At 41.7% G+C, this 17289-nt stretch overlaps 1 protein-coding gene across 2 annotated transcripts in view; it reads right to left on the reverse strand.

Moving 5' to 3' along the window:
* Nucleotides 1–7891: 7891 nt before the first annotated feature.
* Nucleotides 7892–17289, reverse strand: part of LOC309620100 (uncharacterized protein) — a 171493-nt gene continuing 162095 nt past the window's right edge. For both annotated transcript variants that reach the window (XR_014239413.1, XM_082376195.1), the window contains one exon: nucleotides 7892–10418. Coding sequence is in view for 1 of the 2 variants with exons in the window: in XM_082376195.1 (XP_082232321.1) it covers nucleotides 10173–10418 (246 nt within the window). In the remaining variant the exon portion in view is untranslated. The remainder of the gene's footprint in view (nucleotides 10419–17289) is intronic.

Genomic DNA, 17289 nt, shown 5'->3' on the forward strand with positions numbered 1-17289 from the left:
AGGTACGCAGCTTAACTGGATTAAGGACATGATAGTACTTTCCATGAAATTCTTATCCGGGAAAATGAAATTAAACATAACTTTTTGATTGTTTCAGGGACTGAAAATTCATTTATTTGAACAAGCGAATACTCAAGTAATCCTCAACGGAGTAATAATTCCCTTCTCAAAATGACAGATCATTCAATGGGCTTTTGATATGATTGTTACACTTCAAGGCTGGCTTCAAAACCCTCACCTCACTGTGTCCACCAATTCCAAACTATTAATATATCACAAACTATGTCCAATCTTCATCATGCCCCAACACTGAGTTTTCTACCTTAAATCAGACTTTGCTTGATCAACAGATTATTATGGTGGTGGGTTTTTAATTTTTTTTGTGTTTTTGAGGTTGGTGGTTGACAGACGTTACCCAAAAATAGTCTCAAGAAACCGAAGTAGCAATGAAAAACCCTTAACAATACTTTCTACTTTCATGAAAATAAAGCAGTTAAGACAGATCACTAAATATAAATATCTCAACAAGAGTTTATACATCACAAATGAGAGACGTGAAAACCACCCAATTCATTTACATATACCAACCTTTACTAACTAGAAAGTTCCCTGGATCTCACTCTCCCAGCATTGCCAATGAGAGTTTTCTACATTTGTTTTGCTTTGTTACACGTGCTATGGAGAAGACAATTTTATTTTTTATATGTCTGGTTCTCCATTCAAGAACTTTCCTATATTAAAGTCATGTGGTTTACTTTCACCTCTTGGGTCTCTCCCAAGCTCCCAGACACCCACCTCAAAGCACATGTTAACTTCTGTTCCCTTCCTCATCAAACCAATGTTCCTTGTTTTTATGTGTGCAAACCCATCACCTGTTTTGTAGCGAACCAAGCCATAATTATTTTATGCTTGCATTGTAAATGCCACACACTAGTGTTTTAACATAGGCATGTGTGTAATTAAATAAATATGTCTAAGCTAAAGGAAGGAAAATAACCCATTCAAACCTTACTCCAGTTTATTTACAGGTAACTGTGCTTGTCTGTTCTGCTTATTTTGCCTAATTCCTCAGAGGTTCTTTTCTTCCCTTTTTGCTTTTTATTTTAAAGAGGACTAACACTTTAGAAAATTATCATGTAAATATCATATTAGGCATGGTGTCATCAAGATGTGAGGTGTTGTGACTTTGAAATCTTTGCCTTTAAAATTTTGCTTCACATTTTAGAGATGTTTGCCCTAGTTGTAACTGTCCTGTTGCAGAGTTTCCTTCCACTCTCCAGTTTCATTTCCTTACCCCAAAGGCTCCACTCCTGCTCTACTCCCCTCTCATTCCCCACCTCTATCAGGAATGACTCACATCTACTCACACGGAGATTTGTTTCTGGGTAAGTATACAGAGATAAAGCTGGGTACAGTAGAATTTTGCTTGAAGGGAACTCACAGTGGGGAAAGGATTTGTATAATTCCATTTTTTGGGGGGGGAGGGGACTTTGTTCTCTGGGCTTCTTATCAAACAAATTCACAGGGCTCTTCTGTATAATATTCTCATTCCCCTGTTTAAAAATCACTTCAATATAGATTTGATCCTCACGAAGACTGCCTGAGACAGGAAGCATCATTGCTCTTCTTGAACAAATTAGGAAACTGAGGCTCACCCAAGAAAGAGGGCTCCACGAGCTATGTGCTAAACCAGGCAGCTTGCTCATGATTGCTTTTGAATTTATTCATACATTTATTTATTCGCCAGATATTTTCTACACTCTGAGAATGTGCTAGTTTCTGAGCTAGGTGGGAGGCCCAGCTCCTGTGTCGCTCCCAGACTCCTGAAGCAGACAGATGAGACACCTCCCTTTATAATTTGGGCAACAAGACTCTTTGGCTTAACTGACTTTTTCTTTCCAGATCAAGCCCAGCCCAAGTTGAATTGGAAATTAATGAAAGGAGGCAGAAATAGCAAATTGGGGCTCAAGAGCTATTATGTACTAAATCTGACTCAGCCTTTGACTTTTTTTTTTAATAGATCTTTACTGGAGTATAATTGCTTCACAATACTGTGTTGCACAACAAAGCAAATCAGCCATATGCATACACATGTCCCCATATCCCCTCCCTCTTGAGCCTCCCTCCCACCCTCCTTATCCCACCCCTCTAGGTCATCACAAAGCACCGAGCTGATCTCCCTGTTCTATGCTGCTGCTTCCCACCAGCCAACTATTTTACGTTCGGTAGTATATATATGTCGATGCTACTCTCACTTTGCCCCAGCTTCGCCCTCCCACCCCATGTCCTCAAGTCCATTCTCTATGTATGCCTCTTACCTGCCCTGCAACTAGGTTCATCAGTCTGACCTTAGACAATACCATTGCCCTCTCTGGGCCTCAGTTTCTCCATCTTTAAAGAGAAATATTAGAATAAGGGTATTGATAACTCTAAGAATCTGTCTTTAAAGATTCATGTTAAGTGGCTCTTATGATCTATTCGAAGATACACTAGGTCAGTGGCTCTCAGTGGGGAGTAGGAGCTACATCCCCCAAGGTGAGGGTGTGTCAGAATCTGGGAGCTGTGGAATTTGAAAAGACACTCTAAATATTATAACTGAATATTTTTAAAAAGCAGGGGGAAGGGGGAACCTATGGGTTTTATATTGCGAACTGCAGAATGCAGAGTTAACGGAGCGTCCTGGACTGATGAGAACATATATGCAACTTTAGAGCTGATATGGGGGTGGGAGGGACAGCAGACTATCTGTTGACCTAAAGCATCCTGGGTTTTAAAAAGCAAAAGATGCTCTGCTTGGCTGCAGACCCCTTGACCATCCCTTTACCTCCCGGAGCCCCTGGTGGGGAGTGTGCTGGGGGTGACCCCCTCCTCATTCCTCGAGGTCCCTGCCTGTCACGTGGGGAGAGGGGGAGGGATTTCTCCCGTAGCTGTCTCCCTGCCTCAGCCTTCCCTCCCCATTGAATTCCTGATTGAATTCCTGCCTTCTGCATGCCTAGAGCCTGATGACTTAACGACCATTTACCTTGTTTTGCTGTCTTCCTTTATAGACAATTTAATTTCGGTTTTGATCTCCATATTGTGCTTTTTCCTTTTGGTTCTCCCAACTTGTTGATTTCAGCGCGCATGCCCTCGCTGCCCAATCCACTCTTTATTTCATCTCTCATTTCATTTAATCCACTCACCCTCACCGTTTTTCATCTCCGCTTGGCCAGTGATCACTTTGGTTTACACCCAGTCGCCCAGCCTCATCCGCAGCTTTTGTCTATCTAGCATTCATCCATCCATAGCTTTCTGTCATATTCGCCAGACCTGAAGCATTGATTTTCCCCCTTTTTGCCTGAGAAAATAGTAGCTAAATGATTGTGCTTTTCAAGCCTCCCCTATGAGAAGCCCACAAATGATCATTGATCAAGGATTTTCATTAAGGGCATCATTAAGCAAACACTATTCTTTAACACACCCGAAATCCGTCTTTCCCAGAAGGAGCGGGAGAGAAGACCAGGGCGATTCTGATGCTGAGTTCTTCATCCGAATGCGGCGTGAAGAGCAGCCCTTCATCTCTATGGGGTCCGCTCTGGTTTCCACACGAGCACATCACCGGCAGTGACATAAATCAATTTTTTACGGATTAACACAGGCTTCCGCGCAGAAGACAGGCAGGGCTCCTGGTGACTCGCGTCTGAAGAATGCTCCCGATTTCTTTTATTGCCCCCTTTAACATGAAATAAATGCCGAAGCTTGGAGTTGAAAGTCTCCCGAATGCTGCCCAAGCTCTGTTGAACGGAGCAACTCGCCACGCACTGCTGAACTCTCCTTGGTCCCAGAAATGCCCCTCGAGCCACCTTCCAAACCTCCGCCTCGGTGGCACCCCTTTGAAAAACCATTGTTTCTATTTCAACAGCTCAATATGCCCACTGACTCCTCATTTACCCCTTTGAAGCTCAGCAAAAAGGGGACGTTGGAGGGAGGAAAGCACCTGGGAAAAGCCGCCCAACAGCAAACATCAAACTGTCAGCACCCTGCCTGGGTTGAAAAAAAATCAGGGAAGCCCAGGGGGAGCCAATAGCGTGGGTTTCTTATTCCTGAAACTCCAGCAGGCTTCACTCTGCCCAGACCAACTTTTGAAATGGAAAGGAGAGAAAAGAAAGAGGGCATGATTAACAAAGAAGAAAAGCCATGCTTAGATGATGATTTCATTTCCCAGATCCGCCTTTCCTGCCTCATTAATATACCTCTGGAGTGGATGAAAGTACTTGGCATCCAAAGCAGGTAGTAATGGTCCATCAAGAGATCCCATGTCAGTTTCCTAATGCCTTATCAAAGGTTTATTGAAGAATACAGTCATCTTGCTACTCTCGCTGGTTTTAAAGAGTTACATGAAGACAAATGAAATGCCCCTTTCCTTCATGCATTTTTCCCCAACCTTTTCTGACAATATCTTTCATGTATAAATCATACTTCTCTGATAGCATTTGGCTGGGTCTATCATATTAACAGTGGGACTGAGACAAGGCCAGAGGTCTGAGGAAAAGCGTTAAGTTCGTTTAAAGATGCAGAAGCGTCGTCACAGCATATTAACCCCCAGAGAGCGGCGGGCTGTGTGCATGCTACAGTATTACTGGTGCTGGAGCTTGGGATTTGCAGAGTGGTAAATATATTATTGGGAACTGTCTCCATAGATGGAGTTGCGACTGTGTTATTAGCAACAATAGAATGGAGAAGCTATGCTTACAGAGGTTTTATTCCACCCCAACTTGAGTGACCTTTTGCCTCTATGTTCCTATTGCAGTAGCAGAAGCAGTTTCACCCGGGTGCCCAGAGTGGGAGGCTCAGTGCTCCAGACACTAGCAGGGGGTCTAAAGTCTCCTGTGTACTAAAGACCATCCCACCACCACACTGTCTGTTCCTCTGGCCCTAGGCATTGAGCCATCTTTGGCTCCTTCCTATTCTTTGTTCTCTGCTTCTCATCAATTGCTATGGCTTATTGTTTCTATGTCTTATAGACCCTTCTGGCTGCTCCATCCTCTGTGGCTACACCACTCAGCATCACCTCTTGTTGGGATACTGTCAACTTCTCCCTGAGGGTCTCCGCACCCCCGCCATTCTACACAATGAATGCATCTGTGCCGTCACCCACCACACTGTGGCTGAGTGCCTATCCTGAAACACAGTTCTAATCACAGGCCTCCTTACTCACCACTTCCATGGCAAAACCTTGAAAGGTTTCAATTAGTTTGCAACTAAAAAAACCCTACTGCCTTGTCCTGGCATTCAAAATCATCCTCCAGGGACTTCCGTGGTGGTCCGGTGGTTAGGACTTCGCCTTCCAATGCAGGGCGTGCGGGTTCGATCCGTGGTTGGGGAACTAAGATCCCACATGCCTCGCGGCCCAAAAAGCAAAACATGAAACAGAAGGAATATTGTAACAAATTCAATACAGACTTTAAAAATGATCCACATCAAAAAAATCTTAAAAAAAACCCCAAATCATCTCCCGTGGGAGTCCAGATGACTCACGAATACCACCTTTCTGCATTAATACTTTGCTACTACCCACCCCCTCATGTACCTTCTCTTCCATCCAAACTAAGCTACTTGCTGTTCCCCATACGCATAACGGGGTTTCCAAGCCTTGGCTGGCTTCTTAAGGTAGTCCTTCCCTCTTTCACATCCTGCCTCACCCCACGCCTGCATATTCACATCTCTCTCATCCTTCAAGACTCAGTTCAAAGGTCGATTTCCCCATGAAGTCTTCTGTGTCCTACAGCCAGAGGTGATTGTTCCCTCTTCTGAGCCCCCCCAAATATTTGTTCTTTGCCCCTGTTGTGCTGTCACTGCTTAGCCTATAATCGGATGATTCCTCCTTACACATGCAACAGCATTTTTTTTAATTTTCAAAAACTGTCTTACGTCTCAGTTCATATGATCTTCTTAACAACCCTGTGACATAGGTAGGCTTTACTATCCCTATTTTACAGATAAAGAAACTGAGGCTTAAAATGATAAAAAGGACTTATCCAAGGTTCCACAGTTTGTGGCAAAGCCAGGAGCTGAATCCAGGTTTGCTCTTCCATTTCCAAGTCTTTATAACTCCTGCTTGTCAATATGAAAAACACAATGGGGTTGAAGTTTCTTTTTGACAAGAGAGACAGATTTTTTTCTTTTTCTTTTTTTTTAAATTGAGGTACAGTTGATTGACAATGTTGTGTTAATTCCTGCTGTACAACAAAGTGATTCTGTTATACATATATATATATTCTTTTCCATTATGGTTTATCACAGGATATTGAATATAGTTCCCTGTGCTATACAGTAGGTCCTTGTTGGTTATCTATTTTATATATAGTAATGTGTATATGTTAACCCCAAACTCCTAATTTATCCCACCCCCCCATCCTCTTTGGTAACCATAAGTTTGTTTTCTCTGTCTGTGAGTCTGCTTCTGTTTTGTACATAGATTCATCTGCATTATTTTTTTAGATTCCACATATAGATGATATCGTACAGTATTTGTCTTTCTCTTTCTGACTTACTTCACTCAGTATGATAATCTCTAGGTCCATCATGTTACTGCAAATGGCATTATTTCATCCTTTCTAATGGCTGAGTAGTATTCCATTATAGATATATACCACATCTTCTTTATCCATTCATCTGCTGATGGACATTTAGGTTGTTTCCATGTCTTGGCTATTGTGAATACTGCTGCAATGAACATAGGGGTGCATGTATCTTTTTTTTTAATAAATCTTTATTGGAGTATAATTGCTTCACAATACTGTGTTAGTTTCTGTTGTACAACAAAGCGAATCAGCCATATGCGTACACATGTCCCCATATCCCTTCCCTCTTGAGCTTCCCTCCCACCCTCCCTTTCCCACCCCTCTAGGTCATCACAAAGCAGCGAGCTGATCTCCCTGTGCTATGCGGTTGCTTCCGACTAGCTAACTATTTTACATTTGGTAGTGTATATATGTCGATGCTACTCTTACTTTGCCCCAGCTTCTCCCTCCCTCCCCATGTCCTCAAGTCCATTCTCTATGTCTACGTCTTTATTCCTGCCCTGCCACTAGGTTCATCAGTACCATTTTTTTTTCTTTTTAGATTCCATACATATGTGTTAGCATATGGTATTTGCTTTTCTCTTTCTGACTTACTTCACTCTGTATGACAGACTCTAGGTCCATCCATCTCACTTCAAATAACTCAATTTTGTTTCTTTTTATGGCTGAGTAATATTCCATTGTATATATGTGTCACATCTTCTTTATCCATTCATCTGTCGATGGACATTTAGGTTGCTTCCAAGTCCTGGCTATTGTAAATAGTGCTGCAGTGAACATTGGGGTACATGTCTTTTTTGAATTATGGTTTTCTCAGGGTATATGCCCAGTAGTGGGATTTCTGGGTCATATGGTAGTTCTATTTTTAGTTTTTTAAGGAACCTCCATACTGTTCTCCATAGTGGTTGTATCAATTTACATTCCCACCAACAGTGCAGGAGGGCTCCTTTTTCACCACACCCTTTCCAGCATTTACTGTTTCTAGATTTTTTGATGATGGCCATTCTGACCATTGTGAAGTGATACCTCACTGCAGTTTTGATTGGCATTTCTCTAATGATTAGTGATGATGAGCATCTTTTCCTGTGCCTCTTGGTCATTGGTTTGTCTTCTTTGGTGAAATGTCTATTTAGGTCTTCCACCCATTTTTTAAATTGAATTGGTTTTTTTTTGATACTGCGCTCCATGAGCTGTTTGTATATTTTGGAGATTAATCCTTTGTCTGTTGTTTCATTTGCAAATATTTTCTCCCATTCTGAGGGTTGTCTTTTCATCTTGTTTATGGCTTCCTTTGCTGTGCAAGAGCCTTGAGGTTTAATTAGGTCCCATTTGTTTATTTTTGTTTTTATTTCCATTACTCTAGGAGGTGGGTCAAAAAAGATCTTGCTGTGATTTATGTCAAAGAGTGTTTTTCCTATGTTTTCCTCTAAGAGTTTTATAGTGTTTCATCTTACATTTAGGTCTTTAACCCATTTGGAATTTATTTTTGTGTATGGTGTTACATAGTGTTCTAATTTCATTCTTTTACAGGTAGCTGTCTAGTTTTCCCAGCAGCACTTATTGAAGAGGCTGTCTTTTCTCCATTGTATATTCTTCTCTCCTTTATCAAAGATAAGGTGACCATACGTGCATGGGTTTATCTCTGGGCTTTGTATCCTGTACCATTGATCTATATTTCTGTTTTTGTGCCAGTACCATACTGTCTTGATTATTGTAGCTTTGTAGTATAGTTTGAAGTCAGGGAGCCTGATTCCTCCAGCTCCATTTTTCTTTCTCAAGATTGCTTTGGCTATTCGGGGTCTTTTGTGCTTCCATACAAATTGTAAAATCTTTTGTTCTAATTCTGTGAAGAATGTCATTGGTAGTTTGATAGGGATTGCATTGAATCTGTAGATTGCTCTGGGTAGTATAGGCATTTTCACAATATTGATTCTTCCAATCCAAGAACATGGTATATTTCTCCATCTGTTTATGTCATCTTTGATTTCTTTCTTCAGTGTTTTATAGTTTTCTGAGTACAAGTCTTTTGCCTCCTTAGGTAGATTTATTCCTAGGTATTTTATTCTTTTTGTTGCGATGGTAAATGGGATTGTTTCCTTAATTTGTTTTCCTGGTTTTTCGTTGTTAGTGTATAGGAATGCCAGAGATTTCTGTGCATTAATTTTGTACCCTGCAACTGTACCAAATTCATTGATTAGTTCTAGTAGTTTTCTGGTGGCATCTTTAGGATTCTCTACGTATAGTATCATGTGATCTGCAAACAGTTACAGTTTTATTTCTTCTTTTCCAATTTGGATTCCTTTTATTTCTTTTTCTTCTCTGACTGCCGTGGCTAGGACATCCAAAACTATGTTGAATAAGAGTGGCGAGAGTGGACATCCTTGTTTCTGATCTTAGTGGAAATGCTTTCAGTTTTTCACCATTGAGTATGATGTTTGCTGTGGGTTTGTCATATATGGCCTTTATTATGTTGAGGTAGATTCCCTCTATGCCTGCTTTCTGGAGAGTTTTTATCATAAATGGGTATTGAATTTTGTCAAAAGCTTTTTCTGCATCTATTGAGATGATCATAAGGATTTTATTCCTTAATTTGTTGATATGGTGTATCACATTGATTGATTTGTGTATATTGAAGAATCCTTGCATTCCTGGGATAAATCCCACTTGGTCATGGTGTATGATCCTTTTAATATGTTGTTGGATTCTGTTTGCTAGTATTTTGTTGAGGATTTTTGCATCTATGTTCATCAGTGATATTGGTCTATAATTTTCTTTTTCTGTGATATCATTTTCTAGTTTTGGTATCAGGGTGATGGTGGCTTCGTAGAATGGATTTGGGAGTTCATTTGGCTTCGTAGAATGAATTTGCCACTCCCTTCTGGCCTGCAGAGTTTCTGCCGAAATCAGCTGATAACCTTATGGGGATTCCTTTGTATGTTATTTTTTGTTTTTCCTTTGCTGCTTTTAATATTTTTTCTTTGAATTTAATTTTTGTTAGTTTGATTAATATGTGTCTTGGTGTGTTTTTCCTAGGATTTATCCTGTATGGGACTCTCTGTGTTTCTGGACTTGGGTGACTATTTCCTTTCCCATGTTAGGGAAGTTCTCCACTAGAATCTCTTCAAATATTTTCTCAAACCCTTTCTTTTTCTCTTCTTCTTCTGGGATCCCTATAATTCGAATGCTGGTGTGTTTAGTGTTGTCCCAGAGGTCTCTGAGATGTCTTCAATTCTTTTCATTCTTTTTTCTTTATTCTGCTCCTCGGCAGTTATTTCCACCATTTTGTCTTCCAGCTCACTTATGCGTTCTTCTGCCTCAGTTATTCTGTTATTGATTCCTTCTAGTGTATTTTTCATTTCAGTTATTGTATTGTTCATCTCTGTTTGTTTGTTCTTTAGTTCTTCTAGATCTTTGTTAAACATTTCTTGTATTTTCTCAATCCGTGCCTCCATTCTATTTATGAGATTCTGGATCATCTTTACTATCATTACTCTGAATTCTTTTTTAGGAGGATTGCCTATTTCCTCTTCATTTATTTGGTCTTGTAAGTTTTTACCTTGCTCCTTCATTGGTGACATTTTTTTGCCGTCTCATTTTTTTTCCTTTTTTTTAATGAGTGGGATTGTGTTTCTGTGTTACTGGTTGTTTGGCCTGAGGCTTCCAACACTGCAGTTTGTAGGGTGTTGGGTAGAGCTGGGTCTTGGTGCTGAGATGAGGACCTCCGGGAGACCTCACTCCGAATAATATTCCCTGGGGTCTGCGGTTCTCTGTTAGTCCAGTGGTTCGGACTTGGAACTCCCACTGCAGGAACTTCGGCCCGACCCCTGGCTTGTGAACCAAGATCCTGCAAGCCGCCTGAGGCAGCAAAAAAAAAAAAAAAAAAAAAAAAAGGAGAATAACAAAGTAAAAAATAAAATTAGACTAGGAAACTAACAGCTATGTTAGAAAAAAATAAAAATATAGGTGAAACAACAACCAGAGGGTAAAACAGAACCACAATAGTAAAAAAGAGGAGAAAAAAAAAAAGATGGAAAAGGTCTTCGCTGTGGAGGGCGGGGCCTAAGCAGGGGTAAGGTTTGGGTAGTGGGCGGGGCCTATGCTTAGTACCCACAGAGCTGGAATGGGGGCGTGGCGGGGGGCTTAGGCTCAACAGAACAGAAGTGGCCCTGGCGTTCCTCCTGCTCTGGTCTCAGAGGTTGGAGGGCCCCACCTGGGGGCCCAGCAGGCTTCCTGGGCTTGAGTGGGCGGGGCAAACGCCCTCCACTCCTCTCTTGCTCCTCCCATCCTGGAGGAGCCCTCCTGCCTGCCTCTCCTGATCTCCCCGGCCTCCCTTCTACGCCCCCAGCACCAACCCAACCCAGAGGGGACCCCTGAGGGCATAGGCCCCGGCCCAAGAGCTGGGCAGACTTCCCTGGCCTACTGGGCAGGGGAAACACTGGGCCTACTCCCCCCTGATCCGAGCCCCTGAGGGTCCCTCCAGGCTTGGGAACCCCTTCTCCCTCTCAGCCACCCCTCAGGGGCGCCAGTCCTGTCTGGCCTCCACTCCTCCTCCCTCCTCAGTTCCTCCATGTCCTACCAGTTCGCTTGGGGGTTCTTCCCATCTCCCTGGGCATCGGGGTCCCCCATCAGCATCTGGCAGGTGCCCTAGTTGTGGGGAGATGTGAACTCTGTGTCTTCCCACACCGCCATCTTGACTCCTCCCCTTGCATGTATATTTTTGAATTGTAGTTTTGTCTGGATATACGCCCAGGAGCAGGATTGCTGGGTCATATTGTAGCTCTATTTTTAGATTTTTGAGGAATCTTCATACTGTTTTCCATAGTGGCTGCACTAACTTATGTTCCCACCAACAATGTAGGAGGGTTCCCTTTTCTCCACACCCTATCCAGTATTTGTTATTTGTAGACTTTTTAGTGATGGCCATTCTGACTGGTGTGAGGTGGTGCCTCATTGTCATCTTGATTTGCATTGAGAGACAAATTTTAATTTGGATGGTAATTTCTTATTTGACTCAATTCATCTACCTATCTCCTCCCTCTAAGTGATTTGGGTGTGTAATACCATAGGGTAAGTTTTAAACTATGTTCTGCCACTTTCAACTTATATGTTCTTGGCAAACTACTTTCTTGCTCTGGTCTTCACTTTCCTGATCTGTGAAATGGACATAACTGTGCTAACTTAGCCAGGACCAAGAGGAGAATATATTTGCTATGCACATATGCGGTATTCACAAACATCAGTCACGACCACACTTTTGCTTATGTGCCCTGGGGCCAGAGGAATTCACTGCAGTGCTCCAGCCCCTTTGGGAAATGGGGAGTGAGGAGAGAAACACCCTTCCCCCTGCCACCAACTTTTACCTGACTTCTGGCCTGGGGTAAGTCAATGAAACAGATTGTTTTCTGACCTTTTCTAAATGAGATGTGCTCAGAAGTATCATGAAGAGCCAATTTTCTTTTTTAGAAGCAACTTCATGCAAATGATAAGGCTTTGCTCATAGGTCTGACCAGAGCACACCCAGGGTTGGGAGCCAATCATTTGGATTTGCTGCAAAAGACCAATTTGTGATAGGGCCACGCTGTGGGGACTGGCTAATTTATCTCAGTCATCTAAAGAGCACAGTGCTGAACAGAACCAGGGTTCCAGATTGATCTATGTGTGGGCTGCTTGGCCATGTAACATGCTATCCTCTTAATCCTATCCAGTCTCCTGCTACTTTGTCATAGGACCTTTCTCTTGGCCAGTTAGCAGGACACTGAATGATTCAAAGTGGGAATAAATGATAGAGACAGAGATCAGGGGAAAATAAGGTAGAATTTTTTAAGTGCAGTATACATACAAAAATATAAAAAACAATGAATTTTCAAAGCAAACACACCCACAGAACTCCATCCAGGTCAAGAAACAGAATACTACCTGGATTCCCAAAGCCTTCCTCATGTCCCCTTTTAACCACTACTCTCTCCTCTAGGGAGGATTAATTTTGCAAAAAGCCAGATCAGGAAGGGGTGAGACGTCCTGAAGGCCATCAGTATAGAAGGCAAGACGCAAAGCAGCGAGTAGGATGTGAGCAGACGGTTCTTAACTGTTAGGCCAGTCTCCCTCTAGTCACACACAGTGACAAGAGCACAAGTTCAATGGCAGCCTGGGATAGTGCAGTGAGACCTGGACCCGCTGGCAGTGTGACTGCAGACAAGTTACTTCCCTTTTCTCATTTCCCCCCATTGTAAAAAGGAAAAATAGAATGTCTACCTTGAAGGCTGCTGAGACAATTAAGTAAAATCATGCATTTATATTTCACAATATTAACTTAGTAGGCGCTCAATGAATAGGAACTGCTGTTTTGCCATCATTATTATTGGTGAGTTACATTATGCAGCATCACCCCAAACCCAAGACCTGTGTGTGCTGCTGGAGGGATCGCCTCTGGTTCCCTTCATCTACTACAAAGAGCATGTTATTTGAGCAACCTATTTTTTTTTACAGTTTATTTAAACCCTATCAAGTGTCTTGAGTGGAGAGTGCCAAGTTCAATTCGGAAGTTGATGCTGCACTCTACCAACTGGTTTGTATATTTTATTTAGCAAGCAATTATCCTTATTAATTGTCAGGAAAAAAAGTTTTCATTCCATTTCACAAACATTGTTATTTGAGGACCGTGTCTTCGGGGTGACACCTGTAAAAACAACACAGTGACCCTTCTACACACTTGGGCTTGTTTGACATCTTGGAGACTACCTCCCTTTATTTCAACAGGCCTCAGCCCCAACCCCTGAGAGTCCCCTTCACTAGAGCTTTAATTGCCACCCCAGCTTTAATCTATGTTATTAGCAGGGACGGCAAGAGGTGAAGCCTTATGTCTGTGCTCACCGACAGATACAAGGCTGATTCCTACAAACATCCCTGAGGACCAGGCTACAGATGCCCAAGAGTTAATTCAACCTGCTTCCTCAAATAACCGAATTGTTTCTGGGCAATCAAGGCCCAATCTCAGCTCTGCCACTAGCAATTAGTTAGGACTGCTGACAAACATTGAGCAGAGATGGATGGCTGTTCCCCATGGGGAGGGCTACAGGAGCCCTGCGGGAGTGTCGGGAAAAGAGGAGAACACAGAGGGTCCAAGAGCTGTGATGGGTAAACTGAAAAAAGTAGGGTGTCATGTTTAGAATGTCTTCCTCAAACCATTTCTGTGAGTTGTTCAAATCTTGTTATGGCCACTCTTTTTAGTCATATGTATTGTGGTGGGTTGAGAAACATGTTCCCTATTCTGTTCTTCAAAAGGACACAGAAGCAGGTGGGGGTAGTGATTGGTTCAACTTCTTCTTAACAATTAATGACAAGTTTCATGGCCGCATTTTTCAACAAATGGTGCTGGGAAAACTGACTATCCACATGCAGAAGAATGAGATTGGACCCTTACCTAAAACATATACAAAAATTAACTCAAAATGGACAAAGACCTAAATGTAAGACCTAAAACAATAAAACTCTTAGAAGAAAACTGGACAAAAGCTTCACAACATTGGATTTGGCAATGGTTTTTTGGATATGATACCAAAAGCACAGGTAACAACCACAAAAACAACAAAATAGACAAATTGGACTTCATGAAAATTTTAAAATTTTGTGCATCAAAAAACATTATCCACAGAGGAAAAAGGCCACCCACAGAATAGGAGAGAATATTTTCAAATCATATATATTATAAGAGACTAGTATCAAGACTATGTAGAGAACTCCTAAAACTCAACAACAAAAAACCAAACAACCTGATTCAAAAATGGGCAAAGGACTGGAATAGACATTTCTCCTAAGAAGATATCCAAATAGCCAATAACGTGAAAAGCTGCTCAACATCACTAATCATCAGGGAAATGAAAATCAAAACTACAGTGAGATACCACCTCATACCCATTAGGACAGCTACTATCAAAAGAGCATAAAACAACATGTTGGTGACTATGTGGAGAAATTAGAACCCCTGTGCACTGTTGGTGGGAATGTAAAATGGTGCAACTGCTATGGAAAACAGTATAGCGGTTCCTCAAAATATTAAAAATAGAATTACCATATGATCCAGCTATTCTACTTTGGGGTATATACCCAAAAGAATCAAAAATAGTCTTGAAAAGATGTTTGTACAACCAGGTTCATAGCAGCATTATTCACAATAGCTATAACGTGGAAGTAACCTGTGTCCATTGACCAATGAATGGATAAGCAAAATGCGGTCTATCCATACAATGGAATATTATTCAGCCTTAAAAAGGAAGGAAATTCTGCTACATGCTACAAGACGGACAAACCTTGAGGACATCATGCTAGGTGAAATAAGCCAATCACAAAAGACAAATACTGTATGATCCCACTTGTATGAGCTACTTAGGGTAGTCAAAATCCTAAAGACAGAAAGCAGAATGGTGGTTGCCAGGGGCTCGGGGTAGGAGAGAATTGGGAATTATTGTTTAATGGGTATAGAGTTTCAATTTTACAAGATGAAAAGAGTTACAGGGATAGATGGTGGTGATGGTTGCACAACAATGTGAATGAATTTAATACCACCAAACTGTACATTTAAAATAGTTAAGATGGCAAATTTATGTTATGTGTATTTTACCACAATGGAAAAAAAATTTTAAATAACCATGGCTTCCATGATCCCTCGCTCTAAGCCTTCAGAAAGCACTTGGTAATATCTGGTCAGATGCTTCTTGTCCTCAGAAGAAAGAAAAGATATATTCTTTGCTCTCTGGCTTCCTTTTTACAATGCCCATCCTCTCCTCCCCATCCAATTCCATCTCGTCTCTGGGCTCATCCCACCTCGAGGCTCCTACAGGTGGCAGCCCCCGTCCTCTCCCTACTACCTACAGTCCTGACTCTGCAGGGCCGGACACGCTGCACTTTTCAGTCAGGGCTGCTTGAAGTCTTCTCTTTGTAAACACTGGGATCCCTGGCAAACCTTTGCTTTTCACAGAAACAAGACCCAGCTCATGCTTCTGCCCCCTTGGGAAGCTTTCCCAGACCTACGTGAGAAAACTTGATCTCTGCCCTCCTTGCTGCTGCCTTTACAGGACGTGGAACCCAGCACTGACCCGTTTGCATGGGAATGGATTGTTCATGTTTTGGTCTCACACTCTGCGGCCCTCTGAAGGCTAGGGGCACCATTTTATTATTGTCCTCTACTTGTTTGGCTTTGAGCTCAGTGCCTGGCACATACCAGGCACGTGGCCATCCTCTAGATGGATGGATGGATAAGTTTCTGTGCTGACCATTCACCATAAAAAATGTCAGTTACCTGCTTCTTTTGTCTAAATTTTTCTCTACTGAGCATATATCTGAGTAAAACAGTAATTGGAAAAGATACATGTACCCCAATGTTCATAGCAGTGCTGTTTACAATAGCCAACATATGGAAACAACCTAAATGTCCATCAACAGAGGGATGGATAAAGATGTGGTATATATATACAATGAAATATTACTCAGCCATAAAAAAAAACAAAATAATGCCATTTGCAGCAACATGGGTGGACCTAGAGATTATCATATTAAGTGAAGTCAGTCAGACAGAGAAAGACAAATATCATATGATATCACTTATATGTGGAATCTAAAATATGACACAAATGGACTTATTTACAAAACAGAAATAGACTCACAGACATAGAAAACAAACTTATAGCTACCAAAGGGGAAAGGGGGGTAGGATAAATTAGGAGGTTGGGATTAACATGTACACACCACTATATATAAAATAGGTAACCAGTAAGGACCTACTGTATAGCACAGGGAACTATACTCAGTAGTTTGTAATAACCTATAAGGGAAAAGAATCTGAAAAAGAATATATATATAATCACTTTGCTATACACCTGAAACTAATGCAACATTGTAAATTAACTCTACTTCAATAAACAAACAAACAAAAAAACCCAAACCAAGTTACATTTCCAGTAGCCCCCTTGCCAGCCTCCCTTCTCTCTTGGCGGCCTTACTTCCCTCTTCCCTTTCAGCTCCCCCAATGGAAAATCTAGGGCCTAGTCTTCTAGGCCCATCACACTCCTTGACTTTGGGTTTGACTATTTGACTGTATGCTTGTGGGGCTGGAACAGTAACGTTCAACTCTCACGTTAGCTGGGCATTCAACATTGTCCTACAACTGGCCCCCAAACTACTTATTCAGCCTCACAGCACAGCACCCTCTTTTATTACATATATCATCAGTTTTCATGCCTTCATACTTTTTGTTCAAACTGGTCACTCCTGTAACTTCCTTCCCTGTCCTTTTGGCACCCTGCCATCTTATCCAGGTTCATACCAACCTCTAATGTTACCTCCACTGTCAAATGAGCTGCCTCCTTCTCTGTGCGCCTCTAACACTTTGTACACACTTCCTGGATTGCATGTACCCTTTGTATCTTACAACGTTGCTATTCGTGTGCCCGCCTGCTGCCTGCGCTACTCTCCATAATTCTGTCTTCTCCATGTCAACATCTCTAGTACCTGTCCCGAGTGGGTACCCAGTAAATGCTTGTGAAACCAAAAAGACCCATAATTTGTCCTCCAAATGTCATTTTATTTAACGTAGATTTTAGGAAACTTAAGATGCGCTTAGATAAAATCAACAGAGTGTAATTTTGAAAGGATTTCTCTATTAACTTTTTCTGACAACAGTTTTACTTATCAAGAGAAAGCAAGCCCATCATCATTAGCTGGGAATTCTTTT

The sequence above is a fragment of the Balaenoptera borealis genome (genome assembly GCF_965194805.1).
Source record: "Balaenoptera borealis genome assembly, chromosome: X".
Classification (NCBI taxonomy): domain Eukaryota; kingdom Metazoa; phylum Chordata; class Mammalia; order Artiodactyla; family Balaenopteridae; genus Balaenoptera; species Balaenoptera borealis.